At 46.5% G+C, this 12,625-nt stretch overlaps 5 protein-coding genes across 5 annotated transcripts; 3 read left to right on the forward strand and 2 right to left on the reverse strand.

Annotated features, from left to right (window-relative positions):
• Positions 1-2,509: 2,509 nt before the first annotated feature.
• FMAN_15526 (uncharacterized protein) lies at positions 2,510-3,966 on the reverse strand (the record flags this gene model as incomplete). Its single annotated transcript, XM_041826338.1, has 3 exons — positions 2,510-3,002; positions 3,055-3,316; positions 3,429-3,966. The coding sequence occupies 3 exons, from the start codon at positions 3,964-3,966 to the stop codon at positions 2,510-2,512; spliced, it is 1,293 nt and encodes a 430-aa protein (XP_041691627.1).
• Positions 3,967-5,225: 1,259 nt separating this feature from the next.
• FMAN_15527 (uncharacterized protein) lies at positions 5,226-5,977 on the forward strand (the record flags this gene model as incomplete). Its single annotated transcript, XM_041826339.1, has 3 exons — positions 5,226-5,418; positions 5,464-5,614; positions 5,665-5,977. The coding sequence occupies 3 exons, from the start codon at positions 5,226-5,228 to the stop codon at positions 5,975-5,977; spliced, it is 657 nt and encodes a 218-aa protein (XP_041691628.1).
• A 302-nt stretch (positions 5,978-6,279) lies between these two features.
• FMAN_15528 (uncharacterized protein) lies at positions 6,280-6,977 on the reverse strand (the record flags this gene model as incomplete). The annotated part of the gene is made up of 2 exons (XM_041826340.1): positions 6,280-6,533; positions 6,830-6,977. The coding sequence occupies 2 exons, from the start codon at positions 6,975-6,977 to the stop codon at positions 6,280-6,282; spliced, it is 402 nt and encodes a 133-aa protein (XP_041691629.1).
• A 529-nt stretch (positions 6,978-7,506) lies between these two features.
• Positions 7,507-8,545, forward strand: FMAN_15529 (uncharacterized protein; the record flags this gene model as incomplete). Its single annotated transcript, XM_041826341.1, has 3 exons — positions 7,507-7,948; positions 7,995-8,255; positions 8,301-8,545. 3 exons carry the CDS (start codon positions 7,507-7,509, stop codon positions 8,543-8,545), a joined length of 948 nt encoding a protein of 315 aa, XP_041691630.1.
• Positions 8,546-8,763: 218 nt separating this feature from the next.
• FMAN_15530 (uncharacterized protein) lies at positions 8,764-9,071 on the forward strand (the record flags this gene model as incomplete). The annotated part of the gene is made up of 2 exons (XM_041826342.1): positions 8,764-8,790; positions 8,838-9,071. The coding sequence occupies 2 exons, from the start codon at positions 8,764-8,766 to the stop codon at positions 9,069-9,071; spliced, it is 261 nt and encodes an 86-aa protein (XP_041691631.1).
• Positions 9,072-12,625: the final 3,554 nt, after the last annotated feature.

Here is a 12,625-nt window from a genome sequence, read left to right on the forward strand (position 1 = left end):
GGTCGGGCTTTGGTGCATCAAGAGCGAACGCCGAAGTGACAGGAAGTTCCCTGCAAATGCCAAGGTACAGCCAGCCCTCCTCGCTATTTCGTACTCACTTTCCGGAACATACCAAAATATTTCGTTTGGCGGAACCCAAGTGTACTCCCCTCGGTGGCGGAATATATCTATAGGCAGAGAGTGGCAAGCCTTCCTGAGGACAACCCCCTTTCTTTCTACATGGCACGTAAGTATCGATTGATTTGCAAATAGAACAAAGCCTTACCTAATTCCTCAAAGACAGTATTAATTACCACGCTATAACGTTGTCCCTTTTCCCACTTCTGAGTGTAAGGTAGAGCGGGAGCTAAGGCTATATCGAAGTCATACACTTCAAGTGGCTTTGTGATAATTTGACAAGAGTTGACATTCAGACCCGTAATTGAACTCGATGAGTTATGCCATTTCTGAGGGTGAGGTACGCCAGGAGCTGAGGCCATACCGACATCACACCTGACCCTTTTGAGCGGGTTTGTATTTAGGTGAGAGGGAGCTGAGTCCATATCGAAACTAGACCGGGCCCTTTTGAGCGGGTTTGTATTTGTCAACATGGGTTTCGTCGTTTGGCTAGAGCCTGGATTCAAGTCCGTAACTGAAATTGATGAGTTGTACGAGGGAGCGGACTCGCTTGGACTTGAGAAATGGTTGGATAGTTGATATGGGTTCTTGGGCTTTTTTTTTTTTCTGTGATCTTTTTAATTTTCGCAATGCGTTGTAGGGGGTATGCCTCATACCCATGGCCAATCCAAACTTCGCCAACAGGATAATATTTTGTATCCTCTGAGTCCCCAGTCTCCGACTCAGTAATTTTGACTTCCATTTGGACCCAATGTCCAAATGATGCTTCCTTGAAAAGTGGTTTAAATACTATGTCAGTGAAGCCATCATACTTTTCGTAATAGGCCACCGAAGTATCGTGGAGAAAGCCTGTGGTATCAAACTTGTTGTCGCTTTTGTTGTCGCTTTTGCTACCTCCTTTAGCATCAAAACCATCGACAGATGCTATGCCAAACTCGGCGAGAAATCTTTTACACGGCTTTGTTTTATGCCGAACTGTGATAGCGGGCCAAAGCTCTCGAATGAAATCAAGGCTCGACCAAGGGACTGTAAAGAACTCCATTCTCGATAAGGCAAATTAAGGCAGCCAAAGCAGATGGAGGAGGAAACAGCGGGCGCGATGAGTAAAGTACATGAGAAGACCACTTTTACAGTGCCAGCCTTCTAGATTGCATAATGCTATGACATAACCTGTGAAACCATCTAAATCGGGGCCATCATCCGAGTGGGCAGTTTTCTTGCGGCTTCTCGTAGTCCCAACGATAATACCAAGAGCACGTCCCCTCTCGCCCTCTGTTTCGTGTAAGCCGACAGAAAGGGCTAGACGGACCCGAAGGCTATCTGCAGGGATACCAACCCTAGGGTCAGAGCAGGGATGTACATCGATGGTGTACAGGAGGGGCGTGTAATCGCACGCCTCGATTCAGTACTGTTGTCTCAACTGCAGGCCTTGTCCTCTCCAACGACAGCATGGTTGTGTGCTACAGCAGCTACAAATAGAAACTATCTTTCTCATTGGTTGGCAGGTCAATAGAGTGTCTGTCACAAGTATAGGCCATCGCCCCCTTATTTTTCTTTCTTGACCTTCGTCTTCTCTCCCTCAGAAGACACACCAGTCCCCGATTCTATATTGAACCTCGCCCTATTTTCGTACCAAAACCTGCCCGTCCCTGCTATCCCCGAGTTGACAGCCATGTCAATATGACTCGTCAATTTCCTGAACGGCACGCATCCCTCCCTCCTTCCTGAAGCCACCGCTGGACATACCAAAAGCCGGTCTTTACCACCGGGGTATTACCCTTGTCTACTGTCTCCTTACCCTTTTGTGATCTCAGGGTAAACATTTCCGTCAATTGAGTTGCCTCGCCGTGGTCCGTATAGCAAAGGAACTCTTCCTCGCTTCCAATGTACCCCGTGGATTGGCAATAAGCCGTCCACTGTTCCTCCGTTAGGGGGTGAGAGTGTCCTACGATTTCTGCTGGATATTAGATCATTGCTTAACCCGAATTAAATTCAGTCTCACTTTTGAACTTTTTAAAAAGTTTTCTGGCTTGGCGATAAGCCACCAACTGCTCTTGCGTTGGCGGGTGAGAGTACTCGCCTTGGAACCTTTCAAGAAGTTGGCGTTTGTCGTTTGCTAGCCGTTCCCAAATGTCATTCTTATGGAAGATGTACGTGTTACGGTGTTTTTGGACTGGACGAAGGTTGCGGGACATTTTAGTGGCTAAAGGTGTTGCTGAGGTCGTGGTATCAGTCAGAATGCTTCTGGGAAGAAGTGAGGTATATATATTCATTTCTACCATAACGATCTATAGTAGCTCGCCCCATATCATTAACACCCTTCAATCTGATATCTCAAATCTACCAATCACCGTGTAATTCCCCTGTGGCATTCGGACCCGACCAGTGCAATTTAGTGACTGTTAGGGCTCTCAATACTGAAGATTTCATGAATTCCAGGAAGTTGGCCTTGATTTAGAGTAGACCCCCGGTGCGCATTCCGGTCATCCAGGACTCCCCAGTGGCGTTCAGACCCGGCCAATATAATTTGGTGACTGTTAGGGCTGCTGGCACTGAAGGTTTCATGAATTCCAGGAAGTCGGCCTTCGTTTGGAGCGGTGAGCATTTCGTGCATCTTTCTATACCTTCTATTCACTATAGGCTCTTCAGGATAACGAGTTGGAACCTGCTCCCAAGCTCTCCGTTTGAAAGCCTCCCACCGCCAATCTTCCATAATGAATTGCTTTAAACGCTTGTTTATGTTTTCTTGTGTGGGAGTTTTTGGGCACTCTTTCTTGTGAGTGGCTTTTGCTATAGCTAGATCTTCTTGATCTAGGGCTTGGTTGAACGATTTCAGGCAGTCTTTGCACCAGTTTGTATACGAATGGCAACGTCTCAGGTGAATACTTAGATATGTCAGTGAGTTTACTGATGTCAGGTATCATCAGCACTGCTTACTGGAGTATCCCAAGCGTCTTGAAAGACCTGTCTTTGCAAAACGATGGGTATTGAACCCCGATGATGCACGGGAACTTTTCCAATGGGGTCATCCACGGCCCAGCACCAATCGTAGTTGCGTTACTTGGATGTTGGATATGAGTCGTCATGTTTTCCCTTGGAAGTAGCTCGTGACTCTCAGCTTCAATCCTGGGGATCTTCCATATCTCGGCTCTCAGATCCGTATTTGAACGTCTCTTCCGTGTAGGTTTGTCTTTGGGGTCTAGGTAGTTCATTTCAACAGTTGCAAAGATAGTTCTAGTATTTACGTAGGAAGTGTAATATTTGTCTGCTCTCAGCTAGTCTTATATAGTATGATTAAATGTGAAATCTGCTCGAAGTCTTCTGGAGGAGTTCTGGGAAGGGATCGACAAGACCCAACGTGCAGTTTCTGCGGAGGCACGGGGGCATGACAGGGTCAGGACCCACGAAGACTACCTCCTTTCTAGTATACGCCCACTCAACCTTGTCGGATAGGCTTGCGTCATCGAGCATAACAACGCCATCGACCCCCGTGTCATTTATAGATGGGTTGCACACAATGCGAAAGTGGCCAAATGCGCGGTCATAGCTGCCAGTGGGGTTTTTGTAATCTCTAGCCTCTAAAAAAAGTTTGGTCGAGTCTTTCTTCCCAACCACAGCGAAGCAAGGATAGAAGCCGGGTGGCACGCTTGTAGTGCTGTAAACAGGTGGCATGCTTGTAGTGCTGTGCGATGATCTTAGAGGAAATTCATCTGATTCGTGGCTTTGCAAACGTCTCAGGGTAAACCAGAGCCAGAAAATGATGATGAGAAGAATGATGAAGATGAGGGGAATAATAATGGAAAGTGCGATAACAGCATTTCGCGAGACCGTGAGGCTGTCAGTTGTCATCTTGAGTGTTTGGCAAACTAGCTCGGTCTGGGTCTTGGTGGTGGCTTTGGGCAGCCCGTGGTATCATATGCACCGCGGGCAAAAGGTTCGGCAAAAGGTTCGGGTGAAGAAAAATGCATGAGATGAGGTTGATCGAAATTGTTGCTTGCTGGCGAACCGTGTCGATGAGGCCTGCAAGTAGTTGCCTTGTGGGTTGCACATTGCCTTATAAGATCTTGGGAAAGCATATTGCTTTATCTGGAATACCCCGTCCCATGTCTGATGTTGGGGATGTGTTGTGGACAGTGGTGTGAACGGAGACGAATTGGAGTGCTACCGTTTCAGCCCTAAACCTATATTGGGTTATGATATATATCATTACCCCAATATGTGATAGTATGTAATGTCTGAGACAACGCGGCAGGAAATGGGCAGCAGGCGGCTGTACTAAAGCACGATACTTATCTTGGGTGATGATATATATCATCATCCCAATACGGAATAGACTGATGTAGGTGCCCCATAAGTGGGGCATAGATCAGCGCACTCCAATTGATGTAGGGGGAGGGGCAAGCGAAAGCACATTCGTAGACCCCTGGGATGCACAATACCTATCTTGGGTGATGATATATATCATCATCCCAATACGGGATAGACTGATGTAGATGCCCATTAGTGGGTCAAAGATTAGCGCTGATGGAGGGGCAAGCGAAAGAGCACTAGTAGACCCCTGGCATGCATGATACCTATCTTAGGTGATGATATATATCATCACCCAAGATAGGTATAACGAGGCTGCCTGCCGCCCTGAGCTAATTCCCTCCTTCACCCATCAATCCCTCCTTCCTTGTGCTCTCTCCGACAATGATGACGCGTAAAGCGAGTGTCTCTAATGGTTTGTCCTAGCCTTCACTTATGGGGCTATTGGCTAATTTCCATGCTTCGGCACAGGCCCAACGATTCAGTTCGAGTTCTATAGACCGCGTGTGCCGAGGCCAAAAGGTGCCCCTAAAGTCTCCGACGTGGGCAAGCGGCTTTTGAGAAGGATACCAAGAACCGAACAGGAATGGCAAACAGCTCGTGAGCTCATTGGAATCAATGATGAACAAGGGATTCTTTCGCTCCTCTTGAACATTAAAAATTGCGGCTGCGATCCCAGTGGCTATTCAATATCGGCCCTTCGAGCGCGAGTGACAAAGTCTATGCGAAAATTCTCTGGCTCATCAAGTCTTGTGGCATTTGTTTCATTTCTTTTCATAGTCGCTTGCCATTTCGACAAGATGAACAACGTGGATGAGCTCGAGGTATCCCTGGAGTTGAAAAGGTTTCTTAAGCCTCAACAGGGAACCACATACAAAGAGAACTCTAAATTCATATCGAATGTTATGAAAGGAGCGCGCAAATTGATGACATTGATAGACAGCCTACATGAAAAGCTTGGGCACCGCGCCTTTGAGTTGCCGCTTCACTTCTGTAAGTCAAAACCCCCCACGACTTGCCTATTTCCTAACAATGAAGCCCCTTCTTTTTCCGACCTAAGTCGGCTCACAAACCACGATATCATCCATATCGAATCAGCTGTTGAGGCTTGGAATGCAACAAATGAGATCCAGGCGTACAAGCCTCTTTCTATTGCGCTCCTGCTACAGCTATGGCGACCAAATAAAAGGTTTGTGCTAATCTCTCAGCTACGGTCTGAAATGACTAACTTTTATGCAGCCTCGGTCAGATCGGGGAGTCTCTCGGGATACGCCTCTTTGATCAAGCAGAGCCAAACAAACTCTCAGAGGCAGTTAAGCAGGCTGAGGCACGTAGGCAGTCCCCAACCTTGGCAATAGGGCCTATGTCGCACTCTGATGAAGATGGAGAGGCCGGTGGCCTGACAATATCCCAATTGATGCAAAATTCATATGCGGATACGGAAACGCTTCCAAGTCAAGATGTTGGTTTGGAACTCGATGATGAGTGGTCATATGCATTCCTGGCCAGGTATATTAGTACAAACGGCCAATCCGAGCATTCCAGTTTCTGATGTCTATGAAATCTAATCTGTCTTCTCGAATAAGAACATGACATAATCGCTCTGGTCCTGCGCTGGCTTAAATAGAAGACTCCCTTCCAGACAATAACGATATCCAACCCTCCACTGGACAAGTTGATCCGGTTCACGCGGAGCTGTACGAATGTGCACCTGAGACGCTCGGATGGGGTAAATGTAGCCTACTTGGCCATCCTCGATCTTGATATATCCCGTTTTATGCCGAAGGGTATATTGGCTGATTTTCAGCATTGCCTGGGATCCGAAGAATGTCTTGAGGCCAGATGTCTCGTTGGTTAGTGATTTAGAAGTAGGAAAGCATCATGTAATACCTCAGTTTGTTTTGTCTCTTCCTTTAGTCTCATGAGTTCTGGGCAGGCCGGGAAAACCTCGTAGACTGGTTCGTGGATATTGGCTGAGGGAGATTGCCCTTGGGCATTCTTGCTCGGCGGGTACGGTGTCTGGCTCCCAGCAGCCGCGACGAGAGCCTGGGTTTTCTCGGTAATCTCATGCTTTGAATATCTTCCCATATCACACTCCGATTTCCGTTCTAGGGACGTTTTAGACATTCAATGTAAAACAAGTTTGGGAATAGCAACAAATGTTCATGATCGAAGTTAATTGCAGCCTGACTAAGTGGAGAAAGAGACGTGTCTTATCTCGGTTATCATCACTATCTTATCTTATCACATGCGGCTCAACTCTAAACCCAATCCAGAAGCCGTAACTCCACAGACATTATTCTAGCCTGTATTCTTCCGTGGTCTGCGGCACAATTTGATTAATAGGTGTCACTGCTCTTGTTAGTTGCTTTGCGTGCTAAAAGAAATTCGTAAAATTACAAACCGCTCTCTGTATTATCAGAATGTTGTTCGCTTGTGCCGGTATTTGGCGCGTCCACAGCGTGTCCATTGGTTTGAGATTCGCTTGTCGTTTGTTGCACACATTGACTAGAAACATCAATGCTCTCTTCGGAATCTTGGCTATTGGACATCGTAGAGGTAGAATTTAGTTCAAATTGCTTGGGGACTCATCTACGAACTCTCTACGAGGTTTAAATAATCACCGACTCTATCTTGAGAACTCGGTCGACAACAAACCATTGGTTTGTACAAGCTGGGCTCTGGGATCATCGGGGGCTGCATAATGGGCTAAATCGCATCTCTGGAGAGTTCTGGCCAGCACCGCTTCTCGATTGCCAACATATTCTATCCTGGGTGTTGAAGGTTTGTCGAAACAAACTGAATGGCCATCAGTGGGGTCTGAACAATTATGTTTGATGTGGTGGAGTCTGAACAAGTATGTTTGGTGTGGTGGAGTTTGAACAAGTATGTTTGGTGTGGTGGAGTCTGAACAGGCTTGCTAGGCCAGGTGGAGTCTGGACAAGTATGTGACGCTAGATAAAAGCTGGCGAGGATCCTGTTCAAAATTCCGAATCCTTGACGCCTGAAAACATATTCTGTCTGATATCCACACCTCTAAACACATTTAGTCAGTACCCACTCTCCTCAATATCCAATGCCATGGATACCTTCGATGAAATTACAACCTTGAACACCCAGGGGCTACCGAAGCAGGAAAGGGATCGCATGATCGCTTCCTGCCGCGGGTTTCTCAGGCGAGCCAATGCAACAGAAGCCTTGAGCGAGGCATTGGCCGTCGAGAAGCCGGACTTCACAGGATTTCAGCACAGTTCACTGACTCGAATCAAAAATCTGTTCTCAGGGTTGGCTGGTGATGGCGTTGACAGGAATTTAGCCTCTTTACAAGAGCTGGATCTCCCTACGATAGTCACATTGGGCTTATGTCTTTCTACAACAAAGATCAAGCGGATGGATAAAGAAGATCTTCAAGAGGTTATTCATCAGGCTAAAGAAATTGGTCATCGGATCAAGTCGATAATATACACCAGTCTTCCAATTTTACAAAGCATTCAATTGTCTGTCAATCTAGTTCTGATATATGGTATGTTTGTTCGAGATTACAATCCCAACAGAGCTAAGGTGTCTAGAATTCAATCAACAGGCTGGTGAATACATATCGTCTTTGATGGGGAACCATCATGTGGAATGGAATAATTCTGTTGCTTATGCAGAAACTGTACCGCATGGAAATAAATTCCGAAGACTAACTGCACTTGCCATGAACCGAGTGGCTACGGTCTATATACCACTAGACACAACAAAATATGATTGTGGCATTCGGTTGACTGCGAACTTCAGCGAGGTCATGCTTTCAACTCTTTTTGGGTACCAGCCTGAGGTTTATGGAGGTGAGCTGACCCACAAAATTGAAAACGTGTGCTAATACCGGACAGACAGAGCAGAAATATCGGCGCTTGAGCATCAAGTTGCGCCTCTATTAGGTGACGATGTATACCGCTCAATCCAGGCCACCACGATTTGGGAAAGAGGTCGCGAGATAAGAACATCTTGCGTAAAGGCCACTGTGTATGCTGGACACGTTATTGTGATTGACGTAGCAGTAACACGCACTGATGCCATCGAACTTGTCAACAGAGGGGCTAATCACGTGGGCGAGAGTGGAGATGGTCTTGTTTGATTGGCACGGGAGCTTTCAGGCCTTTTCTATTTTAGTTTTCTTCATCATTGCCAGCTAGGTCAACACGTCACTCCCAGCATCAACCATCCCACTGGCCCATGCGACTGTCTTTTTCGTCACTTCATTAGGCCCTCAGTTGGGCAGCGACCTCTGGATATTTAAAGTCATATCTTGCCCCTGTTTAGGAAGTCAAATCATACAAGATTATGTGATAAACGATGGCCGGAACCACGGCAGACGATCTGGTTTGTGGACGCGGTCCGTGTGCATATGTGAGGCTTACCTATGCTAGGAACGACTTTGGACCAACTTCACCAACGAGACGTTTCATAGTGAAACCCCTAAGAAATTCCACGAGTACCCCGCCGGGTCAATCACCGTGTTTGATTGCGACGCCAGCTGTACAGATGTGACCTTTGTGCAGGCAGGGAAGGTGCTGTTGACGAAACGGGGTCCTGGGCATCTCTCAAAAGTGCCAAATGATATCAATATCTTTGCACGGAATGGAATAACGAAAGGATCTTGACAACATGTCTTGCGGGATTTCAAATGCGGGGAGTGAGAGTATGTGATGGCCGGTTCTTATCGATAAGCCAACCATGACGTCAGCGACAAGCATGTAGGATGATGTACTGTACATATTTCATATTCCATCTATGCATGAGTCTTACATATCTTTATCCGCAAACTGGCCAATTGCAAATTCTCCTCAGGCCCCATTAAGAGCCAATCTTGTCAGATCAGGGGAGCAAGTGCTAGTCCGAATCGTGTAGTACTCACCCCGAGTCCCGACACGCCCCCTTCGATTGCGCACCCTGGGCTCAGCTAAAGTCCATGCGCCGCCATGTTCCAGCCCTGTTAGCAGCCATGGACGCTTTGTACTGCAGGGGCAATCAGCTAGCCAGTAATAAATATGTTCATCCTCGCTGTGCTGTTCGACTCTGACAGACCCAACCTACTACTGAATTAAAATCAGCATCACCAGTGATGGAAGACTGGCCTCATTTCGCATTTTCGGTCCACAATGGGGAAGCACGAATGTTTGAATTACCGACGGACGAGGAACACGTTGATGAGATTTGCGCGTAAGTACGGATCTTCGTGTTCCTGTCACTTTTACTAACTCAACAAAGAAAAAAATCAAAACATGTTGTCCTAGATTTTACAACCATGGACATCGAAACCGTGCCTGAATCTTCAACTGAGACAATCGAGGCCATTGGATATCAGAAAGAATGGGGAAAAGATGTCGAGCTCTGGTTCAGAAGGAACAACTATGAGCCTATTAGGCATAGGACCCTTGACAGCAACTCCTTCTCTGGTTGCTACCAGGGTCTGGAGAGGTTTGCTGCATACGGCCGGCTCGACCACGATAAATATGCTTGGCATATGAGAATGGAATTGGGAAATAGTACTGCAACACTCCACAGGTGACTACATCATTCGTCTTATAGGTACTCTTCTTACTATCTCAGGCATCATTGGCTCTTTGAGTTAACGTTCTGTTCGCCTTGTGGCCGTAAAGTTCATAAAGTTCAACAACACGATTGCAAACGCAAATGTGCAGTGAGAGAAGGTGGAATACAATGTCAAAAAACGCTTTATGGGGACTTGAATTTCAGACGCCATTACATATCTGAACACGGCCGTCTTCCAGTCGACACGAGTTGGTGTGGACACGAAGTGCGAGTTATGTATAACCTGCACTTACTAGGCTATAGTGCACAGGATATTAGCAAAGAAATTCCTGGGAGAGACAAAGTGGTGCTGAAAAGTGCCATAAAAGAACCAATATTTGGCTGCCAACACTGCCAGAGAGTTTTCAGAAAACAATCGGGATTCGAAGACCACAGCAAAGCGAGTCATGGTATAACGCCGACGCTATACCACTGTTACAAATGCGACAAGCTCCACGAAGTGGGATATTCGAACGTATGTCTTGGCAAACAGCACAAGCTGAACTTGGAAGACCACGAAGAGATGAATGCCTTTTACGAGATGCAGCTTGGGTTTCTCGCTCAGTTGGGTCACCCAGACAGCCCAGACTTTAGGCAGATGTCCACTGGTTCTTACACGAAGCGATCCGGTAAGTTTTATGCCTGTTCCTCTGTGCAAGGGCTGATCGGAGTTAGAGTTTTTGTCTGCTCTGTGTGCGCTTCTAGAAACTAGAGTACAATGCCTGTGGCTTACGGAGCTGGCAGTCGATAAACTTGAACGACTGATGCTTGCCCAGTTGTTGAAGGTTGCGAAATGTGATGAGAATTTCATTTCGCAAGAAAAAGGAGGTAAGAGTAGCATATTGCAAGGACTTCCCATAACTGACCTGTTGTAGACAGGGTCATCGATGTAGCATGTGGAAATCTAGGCTGGTATAGAAAACTTAGGTCAAAGGCTCATGACGGAAACGAACGGCCACTTCTTAGTGCTACCGAGATGGGCCTTGACACACATTTATAATCCTTTTTGTTTTATCATCACTCCATATATTTTTAGCTTAATTTCTTCTTCTGCGAGAGTATGATGCTCTCGACGCCACATACCATATTCTACTTCTCAGTATCTATCCCCATTTCCCCTGGTGCTTGATCCGACCTCTCACTCCCGACTTGATGAACAACTCCTTGCACTGCCGACGCATCAATCCTTTTACCAGGCTTCGAATAGATGAAATGGCCCACCCTGCGTACCGAAAATCGAAAATCTGCAAATACTTGTTCCATGAGAGGCGGGAACAGGCCTTCATGATCCTCGAGCCTCATAAAGATCGTGACCAGCACGAGAGCTAGAATGAGAGATATAGCGACAACAAAAAGCATAGCTTTGCATTGTTTAGATATGGCGGCCATATTATTGATATCAAAGATGCTTTCCCAGTATGCGACTACGTGTATCGTGAATATCGAAGTGCTGATATAAGCGAGAAAGAGCAGCCAGAAGCCAAAAGAGACACAAATGTGTGACTTTCGAGAAAATGCGCCTTTGTAGCTATAGTATGGAATGGTCCCCCATGCAAGAAGAGTCAGGAAGAAAGCGTGAAATATGGTGATGAAAAACGTCGCTTGGGTCTGCTCTATCTCAGGGATGTCTAGTACTGCGACTCGTCGGTGGATGAACCATGAGAAATACGCAGTCGTGCAAGGAACAATAAAGAATATAATGAGAAGAAAAATAATCTCCACGAGTAGCAAGGCTGAGAGGCCCGCGTACTTCATGATAGATGCGCAGAGAAGTTGGGAGAACATAGTAGAGTTAAGTTTTACTTTGGCAAGGCTTGACAGTATTGCACAAGAGGTACTGAGTTATATACCACATATTGGGGCACACTGCTAGATTTAAGAGCAATTAAATTAAGTCGCCAGGAGTTTGGCAGGCGATTTGACCAGGAAAACTCTTCATTACATCTAAACATAAGAACATGACTAACGGCGGACTAGCTGGCCGTGTTTGTACTTCTCCCGAAGGCGTCTAGAGCCGTTTGATCTCTTCAACTCCTTCTCTGTTGACTTCCGTCGTCTTCTTGCTTCTAACCTCAAAGCCATATGAGCTATYTCTTTTAAATCCTCYTTTCCATTAGGCGGTCTTCCCGTATCCTCATCCAGTAAAACCACGGTCTCTGTATTCGGGTTATCAACTTTGACCGTAATGCAATCATCAGAAGACTCATCGTCTAACTGCAAAGGAGGCAGTTTGATAGACAACCCGACCTGCAGTTTTGTGGCATCCAAAGCAATAAGGTGTGGATGACCATCCCATAACCGCTGGGACCAATAAACATCGATATGGCAATCATTCATTCCCAGCATTAGTTGAGGTAGTCCAAGTTGAGCAACGAAATTTGCTAGGTGCACACTGCGACCAATGAAGTCGGAGGCAACGAGAACTCGGTGAAGGGACATGAGACAGTATTCGAGCACCATTGGAGTATCTGCTTGATAGCCTGTGTTRAGGATAGCGTCAAACCGGTTGAGAGGGTCTAATATCTGTCTGCGTGGCTCTTGTTCCGCAGATAGCTTAGCGATGCAAAATAAGGTCATCGTGTCGAGGACTATCTGCGTTCGGGATTTCGAATTGGCGAGGTGA

Source organism: Fusarium mangiferae (assembly GCF_900044065.1).
Source record: "Fusarium mangiferae strain MRC7560 genome assembly, contig: FMAN_scaffold049, whole genome shotgun sequence".
Taxonomy (NCBI): Eukaryota; Fungi; Ascomycota; class Sordariomycetes; order Hypocreales; family Nectriaceae; genus Fusarium; species Fusarium mangiferae.